This window comes from Branchiostoma belcheri, unplaced genomic scaffold, assembly GCF_001625305.1.
Source record: "Branchiostoma belcheri isolate BF01 breed outbred unplaced genomic scaffold, Haploidv18h27 scaffold5, whole genome shotgun sequence".
NCBI lineage: Eukaryota > Metazoa > Chordata > Leptocardii > Amphioxiformes > Branchiostomatidae > Branchiostoma > Branchiostoma belcheri.
In genome coordinates, this window is record NW_017804131.1 from 7149582 (window position 1) to 7163875 (window position 14294).

The following is a 14294-nucleotide window of genomic DNA, read 5'->3' on the forward strand; positions in this document are numbered from 1 at the left end:
GTCCCGTGTTTGAGGAGAGACACACCTCAATCACGTTAACTTCGGAATCCACGTGAACGGAAGTGGAACAAACCATTATGGTCTAAAAATAGGGTAGGGAATTTCCCGACCAGCCTCGTAACCCCTGCTTCTCCTATTGGGTCAGTTAGTCCTCACTACTTGTGAGAAATTGGGCTGGTCTCAATCATGATGTTTCTGACTCAGGGAGAAGAGTTGCTGTTACAGTTCTACTCGGTAACTCGTAACCCAGGTGAGTGGTAATACCATTCAGGTGGTAATGCCATTCAGGTGATACCATTCAGGTGGTTACGCCCTTTGACGCCGGCACAACGAAAATCGATCAAATAGGAAAACGTGGAAATGATGATTAAAGATAAAATTATGTGAAAATGAGAATTTTCGGGAAGTGTGTGCAATGGACACACGGAAATAAAGTAAGATTCATTCATTGAATTCATACTGAACAGTAAATCTGGACGCTAAACGCTGTGATTTGGACATCTCATGCGTCCTTGTCCTTTTTGCTCACTGTCCTTTTAACTATAACACTCTATCTGGGGCAATAACGCAGTCAAAAATCATTTCGATCCAGTAAACAGATAATTGCGCAATTCTGGATTTTACATATATTTTCGACAAAACGCTTTTTAAATTTTTATTCTTGCCACATGATATTACATTATTGTCAGTTTTTCATAGATTTCACATGAATTTCAATTCTATACGCCTGTTAGTGTAGCTAAAAGTCACAATTCACAGAAACATTCTACTGACTTCAAAGACTTCCTTCGTTGCTTTGAAAACAGAAGATGAAAGATCCCAAAACACGTCCGAACATACCACAGATTTCTTTAACGTCCTAGTTACAACAGGTGGTCAGAGAAGTTAATTAATCAGACCAACACGAAGTAAAAAAAACAACATCTGCAAAGATCCTATAATTTCCTCCAAGCTTTATAAGTCTACGGTTAAGCTAAAACTGTAATTATTCCACGCACTTTTTCAGCGTGACATGGTGGGGGGGGGGGCTGAGAGTACTGATGTGTTGAAATTACAAATACTGTCGCCAAAAGGCAGTTACTCAAGCAACTGGATATGATTTTGGAAACGGTCAGACGTTTCAGCTAGTATCCACTAGCTTTCGTCAGTGACTGAGAGACCAGAGGAGAAATGCGGGTTTATAAGCACAAACTATTGATTGGTATGCAAATAAGTGAAGACAATTTATTGGAAGTCGAAAAGGGAACAAAAGTCAGACAAGTCATCAAACAATAGTTTGTGTTTATAAACATGCATTTCCCCTCTGGTCTCTCAGTCACTGATGAAAGCTAGCGGATACTAGCTGAAACGTCTGACCGTTTCCAAAATCATATCCAGTTGCTTGAGTAACTGCTTTTTGGCGTATCGTATTACCTGGATGTCTAACCTTCATCGATGTACAAATACTGTCGTTTCTTCTACCGTATCATTGTTTATTTGTGCATTAAAAATAACAACACAAATATTCGTGTGTAATAAAAACCTACTCATCCTGGCTATTTGTTTTCTATTCAGTTTCTAGTCTCATAACAGAATATGTTAGCATTTGACGTGTTTGTGTATTTTATGTTAAAACGAGCGCAATATTGTTGTTGTTATGTAATTTTACGAATTGTGTTCTATTGTTATTAAAATACTTATTGAGGTAATTTTACTCATCAGATCATAATATAATGCATCGAAACAGGAAGGCACAACCGCACACCTCTGGAGCAAAGGATTTGTCAATTTTGTAGCTCAAACAAAGTAGAAGATGAAGTGCACTTTGTCGTTGATTGTAGTTTATATACTAATGATAGAAATTATCTTTTTAGATATATTACAAGTACGTTTCCATACTTCCAACACCTGACTAATATTGACAAATTTATCGTTCCTATGCGCTTTGATCATCCTGTATTCAACAAACCAATTTCAAATTATATTTTCTAACATCACAAAGAAACGAGGAGAAGCCGAACTTCTGTTTAAGAGTAGTTTTAGAGCTGTTTGTACTACAAACATGTATATTACCTATTTTACCTGTTCACCTGTACTTAGCCCGATAGGGCATGAATGTACAATAAAGGTTATTATTATAATAACGCCGATTTCGTAATTTTAAGCGTAAAAAGAGACACCTTCTCAGCTACTGTAATCATATCCACTCATCATACATCCACACATGAAATCCACAACACCATAGAACAGTCAGAACCTGAGGGGTTACAACACTTACAATTTATTAAACCTCTTCAACCTTAACAAGGTCTGGTTCTTATATGTATAACGTCCATGATGGTGCCAATATTAGTCATACAAAAGGTATGTCATTTCAGGAAATGTCGACACTTCAACTATTATGTCAATAAGACCACACATGTACAGTATAAACATTTAGTATTATTATACTGTATTGCAACGAGTATTATACTTGATTGTACAAGCAATTACCCTTCGGGCATAATTTTGCAAATAAAGTTTCAATTATGATCGTCGATACAAATGTTACAAATGTTGAGATGACACTATCATTCAAGTATTATACAATATCGTACACATCATATTATCCGGTTCATATTTACAGATTGTTTCTAGGCATATGATTTGTATACATCGAATTAGAATCATATTCAACGTTAAAATCTACTAGTATATATATACATTAGGCCACACCAAGTAAATTTTATGGATGACGTCCGCGCGCGCATTGATTTTGGCCTGTTCCTAGAAAAAAACCAAGAAATTCCGCTTCCTGTAACTATGACCAAAGAGTCATGACAGTGCCGCAAATCATCAGATTGACGTGAAACCCGTAACGCGAAAACAGGACAGGACGACAACTGCTGTTCCACCTGATTTATTGCTGTTTTGATGATGAATAAAAGACTTCTTGCTTGTTACACTGTGTCACCTCATTCAATTTGTGTCCTAACATTAGTAACATTTGTCGTCTCTTAGTATATTTCTAATCTAGGCATCTTGTTTTTTAGGGCCCTTCTTGTTTTTTTTGCCCTCTCGCATTAGATTTAGGGTCTCCAAAGGACGTCATCCATAAAATGTACTTGGTGTGGCCTTACTATGACAGTATTTCACAATACCAACATCACAGTCAACAGTTGTCAACTCTTCAGAAACGTACGCATTTTATCTCTGTGCTTGTATGTAACATTTCTTTGGGAATGTCTATCGCAAATCATCTAAAAGTGCCATAGTGACTATACGTGGAACACTTTGCCTTGTGCGTCGATGAAGGTTAGACATCCAGGTAATACGATACGCCAAAAAGCAGTTACTCAAGCAACTGGATATGATTTTGAAAACGTCAGACGTTTCAGCTAGTATCCACTAGCTTTCGTCAGTGACTGAGAGACCAGAGGGGAAATGCAGGTTTATAAGCACAAACTATTGATTGATATGCAAATAAAGTGAAGACAAATTTTTGGAAGTCGAAAAAAAGAACAAAAGTCAAGACAAGATAATGCCTTAAAGAACTTTGCCTTGTGATATGTCATACTCAAATCATCAGTATAATATATTCTGTTAGGCACACATGGCGAGATAGAGGTTACATGGCCTTGTAGGGAATACATGGATCATAACACGAACAGTGACGTTCAATGTTTATGTTTACCTTCGCACAATGAAGGCATACTAGTACTGTTTGCTCAGTTTCTTCTTCTTCTCCATACAAATAAGGTCAATGACCTGGACCAGACACCATGGTGTGGTGTTGGGTTACATTATGTAGCAATTAATCCGAAAGGATTGGAGGGGCTGGTCACCAAAATAAGAAAGCGTTTAAGAATACACAGAGCAGTAGTTCGTTAGGCCGGACCATGTACATGTGAAGGTAAAGATTATGTGTTTGCATTGCAAATGTTATTTTTCTAGTTACAGAGTGTATTCCTCAGGAGCACGAAGCCATTTCTTACAAATTATACACATGTAACAGTTATGCACATACAAGATAATGATATTACAAGGGTAATCTATATGAGATCTTGCTGGACTATATTCATGACGATTATCATTGATCAGATCCATACGGTCTGCCTGTAGAGAGCCCCTTGAAGCTAATTATAGTCCTTAGTCAGATTGTTACATGATGTAACGTACTGTACATGGAACACAGTACAACAGATAAACCCGCCATATCAATTGAGGAATCATAACTTCACAGGCATAGCACACAATGGCACGTTTAGGCAGGGTTCGTTGTCCATAGGTCCATTGGTTATAGGTAGTGTATTGCAGATTCAGCCGATCCCGCGTTCGAATCCCAGTTGTTGTCGCATATATATATAACCGAACCGACTTGCACTCAAAGCTGTGCATACCTTGGGGGGGAATACTGCATTATAGATCTGGTAAACACAATATATGAATTTTTCAAAGCGATAGACATGATGACTATTCATTACACAGCAGCAACATTTGTTTTCAATATGAAGATAAGATTGATATCCAGTATGCTATGTCTCTTGCATCATGTCCAAAATATGTGAAAAGCTTCTTTACTGACTTGTGTTACAAGAAGAAGAATCAAAATTCAGTGATGTAAGATATAATTTTTTACAGTACCAGGCTTTCAATATGGCCTAGAATATATTTTTTTCAATCTGGTCTCTGACATTGTATTACTTTTGTCTTCAATATATTTGTAAATAAAAGCATGTTTCTGACTACAGTCATGTGTTTGTTTCACGTACAATTTTTCCATTGGTACTTCCAGATAAGGAACCGCATTTATACCGATGACCAACTTAACAAGGCTACGATGTTTAAGGTTTGTATTGTCCTTAATAAATACAGATCACATATCTCTAGTCTCTACCTGATTAACTACGCTGGCTATATATATATAGGAGAATATTTGCTGTGGGAGTTTGGCCGCCTTGCATGGGGTTTGACTTCAGAGGGAAAGAAACTACCTCCCCGCGGCCGGACTCCCTTGGCCCATTTGACTCTCTTTTTTGTCGAATTCTACGATCCGTATTCCCGTAGAAAGGCCTGGTGGAAGCTGTATTTTTCCTGACAAATTGCAAATGCTATGTACATCATATTTCCCATTATGAACATAACATAATTGTGATGCGAACTTTCAGAACGATCCCTTTCATTCACACTAGGCGGCAAGGAAAATACATTATGTTAATTCTACAAACATCAGTTATCATTTTTTTCACGATCTAAAATTTTTACAATTGTATTGACACCACCAGTATTGCTCGGTTGATATGCTAGTTACTATTCCATATTTGATTGTCATTAATTTATATACAGTTACAACATATCGTCATAACCAGGAAGGGGTATTGTGGCTGTATGTTTTGTAAAAGATTCAATCTTCTAGTTTTATGGTATAATGGTATTTTTTTTCTTTGATAAGGCCACACCGATTTAATTTTATGGATGACATCCTCTGAAGACCCCCAAACTAGTGCGCGCGGGCGAAAAAAATAAAAATCCGGCCAAAAATAAAAATGCTACAAAACCACAGGAATACAAACCTGGTAGTGTGAATTTGGCGCATTACATAGCGACGTATACGACAGGCCGACACATGCTGGATTTTTGCGGAATATATGAATCGACACTGCTGTACGTATGTACTGAGTTCTTGAGTCTTGGAGCTTCGGTAGCCTGGGTGCCGTCAACCAGAGTTATCACCACCATGCACTACCCAGGCCTAAAGCCAGGCCAGAGCCTCGGAATACGTGATTCTTTTTTTTTTTTTTTTTTGAGATCGGGCGAATATCAATGCGCGCGCGGATGTCATCCATAAGATTAAATCGGTGTGGCCTAACCAAAAATACTGGAATAATTCATAAAGTTGTTGTAAATACTGCTCATACATGAAATGGTGAGAAGTCTTGGTTTCCTCCTTCCTGATTTCCATCCTTAGAAAATTGCTGCACTTATCATAATATTCAAGAAAAGTGTTGCTAGAATTAGCAATTGGAGCAACAGTCTCTACAGGTGTACAGTTTATCGTGGTTGGGTCAGACTATCTTCGGGGCTCTAATAATTTCCCCCCGCCCAGCTCAACAGACCGCCCGGTAGGATTGTAACTTACGCCTGTGATAGAGTTTGGCACGCCGGGAGTTGATTTAGCGTGGTGGGGATAATCAAACCGCCGTGGAAAGCCTACCGGGGAACCTAGCTCAGGCGGGCGGGGAAGAGCTTCAGCAGCCCGGAAGAAAACCAGCCCCAGCCGCGATAGACTGGACACTTATTATTAACTACAGCCTGGATGCTATCCCGGGAACAGCCATTCTAAAGGCACACTAAAAACTAAGGAGACTAGCATCCTGGCCATAATTGCCTCACAGGGCTGTGCAATTTTGTTCGACGTCAAAATTCTTACTTCAGGGGCAAACATTTCCAAGCAGATACAGGGTGGTAACATACATGCACATTTCCAATATCTAGTATGTATGTACACTTGCATGTATGCAAGTTTGTCTGATTTTGAAGTCTGTAGCATGGACAAGAATGAAACATTTTCTATCATTCATCACGATTTTTGCAAAGATGAATGTGATTTTGTTTTTCGTGTGTTTCTTATGCTTAACATTGGATGTCATTATAAGAGCCTTGAAGACATTAACTTTCGTTTTTGTGCAATGCCTACTGTTTTCAATGACCATTAAATATATGTTAATCCGATTTTACTATGTTTTAAAAGAACAAAGAAAAAAGCGAAAGTCAAACAAATAAAGACTACAATGTCTTACTTGGAAACTCACATGATTTAAGAAATTTCTTCGTCAATTATGCAAATTATGCTCCCGATTTGTATCATTTGCAACTAATTATGTGAATGACGCTTTTTAAGTTACTCTTCGCATGTCTTCTTCAAAGTTTTAAAGTAAACTAAAATAAGTACCAACATACCAAATATCGTCACGATCAATCCACAACTTCTTGAGTAATTACGTTGCTCTGGCTGTGTCGCGAAATATCATTACAGATTGTAGGTGTTTTTCTATAAGAAATAATGTTATGCTATACATGTACGTTTTCTTAAATTTGATTCTCACCACGAGGGAAAAGGTTAGCATTTGAGTTGACAACTTTCAGTCAAAGCTGATTGACAGAAATGTGACGCATTTTAGGGGGTGGGTAATCTGGTAATTATAGTCAAATTTCAACTTTGGGCGAATATGGTTGTCCAAATGTACAATAAACAATAGAAGATGTCGGGAAGAATTTCGTGTCAATTCCTTCCTTCTGTACTCACTGAATCTGACAGTTAGCGGACGCCGGTTCATAGCTGTTTGTCTCGGGGTTTTCTGGGGTGTTGTTTACTGCCTCTCTGCGGTCATTCTGGCAGTAGGTACCTGCCCGAGACCCGCCAGCACCGGCCGCAGGGGAGGGACAGACGTACCTGTTTGCCCCACCGGTGGCGGGCGCGGCCTGGCTAGGATGGTTTTCATCATACATGGCGGACTGAGTACCGGTCTCACCACCAGGCGAGGCGGCGGGCTGGTAGGTATTGGCCGCGGGGGACGCTGCGGAGTTGCAGACTTCCTCGCTAGGGTCATGCTGGTCATATGTGTTGGACAGGGTACGCTTTAGGTCAGTGGCCAGGGCAGGGGAGTTGTAGCAAGGTGCCTTGCGGGCACGCTGGGCGGCGCTGGCATTCTGTTGGTAGGCAGAGGACTTGGTAGTACCCGGGTTGGGGAGAATGGAGGGGTGCTTGTAGCAGCTTTGGTCGGACTTGTCGCGAACGTTTTGGTCATAGGCAGCCAGGACGGCCCCTGCCCTGTTTGGTTTCTGACGGGGGCGCTCGGTGCTGTACGGGCGGGACGGCACGGGGTGTGTGTGCGCGCGGGGGCAGTACGCTTGGCACAGCTTCGCCAGCCCGTACGGGGCGATTTCTGACTGCGAAGATTCGGCCCTGCGCAAATCAGGATGGTCATTGAAACCACCCTCAGCGTAAGGGCTGATGACAGACTCTGAATCATTCAAGCTGTCGTGATCCTCCAAACGCCCCTCAGCGTACGGACTGATCACTGACTCCTCCGAGTTGCCACCTGGAAGGGGCCACATGGAGCAGGCAGCGATCTGGTTGTCATTGCGGGATGGACCTGCGCCGTTATCAGGGGCATTGCGCTTGAGCTTCTGCTTGATACAGCTGGCCATGGCACATCCCCAAACCCCTAACGCAGCAGCCGACAACCCGCCCAGAGCTGCCCACACGATGTACCACGTGAGGTCTGCATCATTGCTCGTGCTAGTAGCTGGCGATATAGTGCTGATGCCACTGGATAGTGGTGTAGTGTTGATGCCACTGGATAGTGGTGTAGTGTTGATGCCACTGGATAGTGGTGTAGTGCTGATGCTGACTGAGAATGGTGTTGTGTTGAGGAGTGTCAGCTCGGTTGCTTGTAGAAACTGAAACTGAAACTGAAACTGTTTTATTCACATTGATTGGCAGCCAATATTCATTGCTTGGCTGAATTGCACAAGTGATTACATGTTAAAATAGCTTGAAAGAGATACACATTAAAAAGCACAACATTGACGATTAAAATTAAATAGATTTAAAATTTTGTAGGTCAGGTCCATTAAAACAGAGGCGGACTATTTACACATCTTGATTGCTGAGGCTTATTGCCTGACACAGAAAAGATTTCCTCAGTCTTTCAGTTCTGAACTTTGGTATGGAGATGTGGTTTCCATTTCTCAGGGACCGCCGTGTGCTCTGGTGTCTGTCGCAGGGCATCAAAGAATGCAAAGGGTGGCTGACATGCCGCATTTGCTTGAGCAGAGTTTTTGCTGCAGTTTCCCGTCTGTCCTGGAGGGTGGAGAAGGGGGTTGTTTGAGTGCTGTTGCCGTAAATGATTCTCGCCGCCCTTCTCTGTACAGCCTCAAGAGTGTTGTTCTGTTTTGTGTTACAGCCCACGTACACGACATTTGCATACTCTAACACAGGTCGTATCAGAGTCGTATACACAGTTTCCAGGTCCTCTGGTGGCATCCCGCCCTTCTTGAGCATGCGGAGAAAGTGAAGACGAGTTGAGCCTTTCTTTGCCATGTGTAAGATTTGGCTGTCCCACCCAAGGCTGCGGTGAAGTTTGAAGCCCAGATACGTGGCACATTCAACAACCGGGACTTCTTTGCCTCCAAGTGTGAGGGGAGGTGGAACAGGTGGATGTTTTGAAAAGCACAGTCTCAACTCATAGGACTTATCCCCGTTCATAATCATATTGTTCTTGTTCGCCCAGGTGTCAAGTTGCGTAGCTTCCTCTTGCATAGTTGTGTCGCTTTCAACAGTGTCACATGTGAACGTTCTGGACAGTCCGATGTCGTCTGCATAACCGATGTTGCTGGTTGTTTGGTGCACAGTTTCTCTTGACGACATGTACACAAGGAACAGGTACGGAGAAAGCACTCCCCCTTGTGGCACTCCTGATGTGACGACGTTCCAGTTGCTCTGCTGGTTGTTGGCGACTACGCGTTGTTTTCGGCCAGTGAGGTAGCTGTGTATCCAGCCAAGCATCTTAGGTGGGGTGTCACGGACAGCTAGGAGTTGGAGAAGGATTCCGTGATCAACTCTGTCGAATGCTTTAGACATATCTGCCAGCAGCACGCGAGCCATGGATGTGTCTCTGTTTTCCAAGTTCGATAGCCATGTCTGATAGGCTTTTACAAGTGCGAGAGTTGTAGAACATTTGGGCATGTACGCGTACTGGTCCTGTCGTGTTGTAGTGTTGTCATGTCAGAGTGTGATCGCGCGCTCGTCGCGAAGACGACAGTGTCGGATCCAGTCTCCGAAGAAGCCGTACAAGTGGTGTTCCCAAAGGACAAGGGCTCGGAGGTCACAAGCCAAAGGGTGAAGCTGGACTTTCCCATGTAATCAAAACACAGGCTGTGATTTCCTGTTTCCCCGAACAGGATTTCTGGCCCCTTACATTTCACCCAGCCCTCAGCCTTTAGGTCGGTCACCACTCTCACGGTTAGGTTGCCTGTCGGCAGACTGTCGTGTGTGGTCGCGCTTGTGTCGTATGTTATGTTGAGTGTGTGGTGTAAGCCGTCAGGGAAGGCAAAGGTCACTGTCGGCAATTGCTCCCAATACACGTCGCCAGCGGCTTCGTACCTGTACGCGGCGCTGCGCTCAACATGCGTAACCTCAACCAGCGGTACAGGGCAGGGCAATCCGTTGGGATTGACCGGAGCCGGGGGAATTGGCATCAGCGGCGAGGCGGGGCAGCTTGAAGGGGGAGGGCGGACCATGATTACCCGGATAAACTGCTGCTTGATCTTAAGGGTGTTTCCCTCGCGTTCGTACAGCCAATCGTTCGCACACGTGCAGCGCGGCGGGTTGTCGAGCCAGATTCCCCGCCAGCGGGGCAGCGCCCTCCCTTCCGTAGCCATAGCGGCAATATCATTTCTACGCATGTTGAGACTGTTTGGAAATGACGATTTGAACCAACCACCAGACAGGAAGGTCAGCCTGTTTCCCGCCAGATTTAGGGCATGCATTTTCGTGTTTGAGTGGAACGCGCCCTCAGCAATGTGGGAGATTCTGTTACCCTCCAGGTTCAGGTATCCTAGCCGTTCAAGCCCGTGGAACATCTCCACGCCGATAGATCGCAGTTTGTTCTCAACCGCGCGGACATGTTCTACGGACTTGATCGCCTGCAAGGTCCCGGGTTCTACAGTAGCGATAAGATTGGCACTTACGTCGACCCACCGCGGCTGTACTCCCAGGAACGCGCCGGGCGACATCGTCAGGATTTGGTTGTCCACAAGGATGAGGTGGGACAACCTGGGCAACCCATGAAAGCAGCCATCCTGCAGCAAATCATATACTAGTACTGAGCTTTGTATGAGAACATCAAAGTATTGATTATCAAAGTAATTAAAATGAATTACGAACGTATTTTCCTTATTTACCTCCCTGTTTTGGGTATAGAGACTGGAATATAACGAGAAAACATGTCAAAATTCTATGTCTGGCCTGGGAGAAACTGTCGACTGGGGCTAGAACCAACAACCTATAAGATCTGAGTCTATGAGTCAAATCTGAATACATCTTTGACTAGGTTAGCAGGCTCTTAAACATGAAAACAAGGAAGCCCCATTTTGTAAGAAAAAGTTTAAGATATTCTAATGAATCTAAAATATTGATATGAGGGCTTGTAAGAAACAAATGTTAATTCTAAATTCTCACCTCCAGATGTGTCAGGTTGTTCTCCAAGAGCAGCAGATACTTGAGGCCCTCCATCCCAGCAAACGTGCCGTTCTTCAGAGTCTGGACATTGCTCCGCCAGATGACCAGTTTTGACACCTGTGGCAACTTAGCAAACGCCCCTACCTCTATTGCCGTTAGGTTACATCCCACAAACCACAACCTGCAATCTTCACCACATGGGATCTGAGAGAGGATCTCTGCCTTGTCAGTGCCAAGCTTGCCGACATTGTTGCCAACGATCATGATATTGGTCATCGTGTCTGGTGAAGGGTTCTGAGTGGGACCCCCCTGGGTAGGCATTGTTTCGTTTGAGCAGACCCGACAGGATTGAAACCGCTGAGACAAAGGCACAGTGTCGAAGGGACCATTGTAGCTGGTAACTTCAAGCGGGTATTTGGTCCACTTGTACCGGTACGCTCTAATGTCATACCGGTACTCATGACCATCGCTACTGCTGTCACCTACACCACACTTCGTCACGGACACTTCATGGCAGCTCTGCCAGCTACCTGCGTCCACACATGGCACTAGCAGCTGCATAAGCAGCAACAAAGAGACTTTTGCCATCAGCTTTATCGCCATGATAGAGCGTTAACACACCATGCTATTGATAGCAATGAGCTACAACAGAAGATTATTTTACCATATTTCCCTTACCAGAGGATTTTACAAAATGTTACCGTTAGTATCTCCACAGCTGTAGGGTAACCTGGACAGCACAGAAATCAGCCGTGTTGCCGCCGCAGTGGCACAACAGTGGTCTGATTCCGCCCGATCACACAGTTTATTACAGGTTTTGATTGAATAACTCTCCGCTATATCTAGGACGACATGAAAGAACTGAAGCATTCTTAGCCCGAAGATATTCACAAGCGACATTTCTTCTTGAGACAAACAGAAAATGATCATACAGACAGGTCTTTGATGAAAATATACATTGCTTCATAGCAGCTACCTTGCTAATAGAATATATTTATTTGTATATTTTCAAACTCATCCTGTATATCAATCTGGAGATATTTTGGTACGAACACATAACGCTGACTCATCAAATCAGTGTGTACTGTTGGTTTTTTAGATTCAATTCTGTACTTCAGCTGGAATATGATACTGACATAGCAAGGCTAGCCAACTTCTCGTCTAGACTTCCTCGCAGCTCTAGGGCCAACATGTTAGTGCCATTGAGAGTGGAAACATCACCATTCGCTTCCTCCTTCGTGCCACGCATCATAACTGGAACAAACTGGACGAGAAAACCAGAGAGCTGGGGGCCAACGCGTGGCCAGGGCCAGTAGCCACATGATATTACAATATTCAATGTTTTCATCGGTTTCACATAAACGTCAAATGTATACTTCTGTTAGAGTAACTTTAAGTCACCATTTAGAGAAAAATTATACTGACTTCAAAGACTTCCTTCGTTTCTTTCAAAACAAAAGATGAAAGCTCCCAAAGCACGTCCGAACATACCACAGATTTCATTGACGACCTACTTACAACAGGTGGTCAGGATTTAATCATACCCACGCGAAGTAAAAAAGAAAGAAACGTCTGCAGCGATTCTATAATTTCCTACAAGCTCGATTATATTTAATTTTGTTTAGTTTAAGGGATTGTGACTTATGGTATCCACCTTCCACGATACCTTGTCTAATAAACAACCAAAAATTTCATATGAAATCCCTGACTTAGAATATGTACTTTTAATTTTTTGCAAAATTCTACTCCATTTTCCGAAAGGATCTGTAATATAAACGCCGCCGTAAGGGGTGAATTAGGAGTATTTCCCTTGTTCGTTGACAGACAAACACAGTTAATTGAATATTGGTTAAGATTGAAGTTACCAAAATGATAGGCTTGCTAAAAAAGCATACGACATTTCAGTCGAAGAAGACCATGACTGGGCTACTCACGTTCAGGACATTTTATGTAAACATGGGTTCCAAAATGTGTGGCTTAACCCCGCAGTTAATGCCAACCGTTTTGGAGTCATATTTATTTTATTTTATTTTATTTTATTCACATGGATTTTTGAGCATTGCATAGGAAGCACTTGTTGTGCTTATGTAAATCCGCTGCTCATAAAACATAATACAAATGTAAACATAAAGATGACATAAAGTATAGCATTAACATAAAATGAAAGTGGCTGGCGCACCAATACCTAGCATAACATTATTGAGATTGGTCAAATCTTCCAGAGTGGTGGATATAGTTAAACACAATATCAAAGATACGGCAGTTGGTAGGGTATGGGAGGGAGGGGCTGCCTGTAAGAAGTAAAGTACATAATGTGGCGTCGTTTACGTTGAGTGGGTCGGAAGGAAGTATGTTTTCAAGATGAAGGCAAGATATGGATAACAACATTTTGGTCCTTTCAGTATTATAACATTTGCAGTGTAATAAATAGTGTTCTGGTGTCTCATTCGGATGCCCACATTTGCACTCGGGACTACTGATACAGTGATGCTGGAATAGGTGGTAGTTCAGCTGGCTGAAACCAAGCCTGAGTCTGGTAAGGTGAGTCACATGGTGTCCGTGGCCGTAAGAGTAGTGAGGATGTCTGGCCATGCTATCAAAGCAAGACTCTAATTCATTTTTGAATGCACGAATGGATGGGGATTCTTTGGCGGTCTGGGGTAACTTGTTCCAAGAGAAAACAGCAGAAGGCAAGAAAGATTTTTTGTACTTTTCAGTTTTGAGGGTAAAAGGGAGATAATTCTGGTCAGTACGCAGGCCATAAGGGGTGGAATCACGGATAAGTGGGGGAACCAAGTCTTGTAGATATTTGGGAACTAAGCCATTGGCCATTTTATAAAAGTGAACAAGTTTGAACTTTTCGCGTCTGTTGGCAAGTGTTTCCCATCCGACGTCACATAGAATGCGGTGGTGATTCGTCCCTCTCATTGCGCCTGTGCAAGCCCGGGCAGCGGACACCTGGACTGACTCAAGGAGGTCTGAATCCTTCATAAGAACACCACACCAGGCAACATTGGCGTACTCAAGTAAAGGACGTATCATGGCTTTGTACAAGATTTCAAGCGTTTTCCGTGGCACAAAATTTGATATT

At 42.8% G+C, this 14294-nt stretch overlaps 1 protein-coding gene across 1 annotated transcript; it reads right to left on the reverse strand.

Moving 5' to 3' along the window:
• Positions 1-7260: 7260 nt before the first annotated feature.
• Positions 7261-11816, reverse strand: LOC109480011. The gene is made up of 3 exons (XM_019782138.1): positions 11204-11816; positions 9720-10824; positions 7261-8411 (listed from the first exon to the last, which is right to left on the reverse strand). The coding sequence occupies exons 1-3, from the start codon at positions 11804-11806 to the stop codon at positions 7261-7263; spliced, it is 2859 nt and encodes a 952-aa protein (XP_019637697.1). The 5' UTR covers positions 11807-11816.
• Between the last annotated feature and the right edge of the window lie 2478 nt (positions 11817-14294).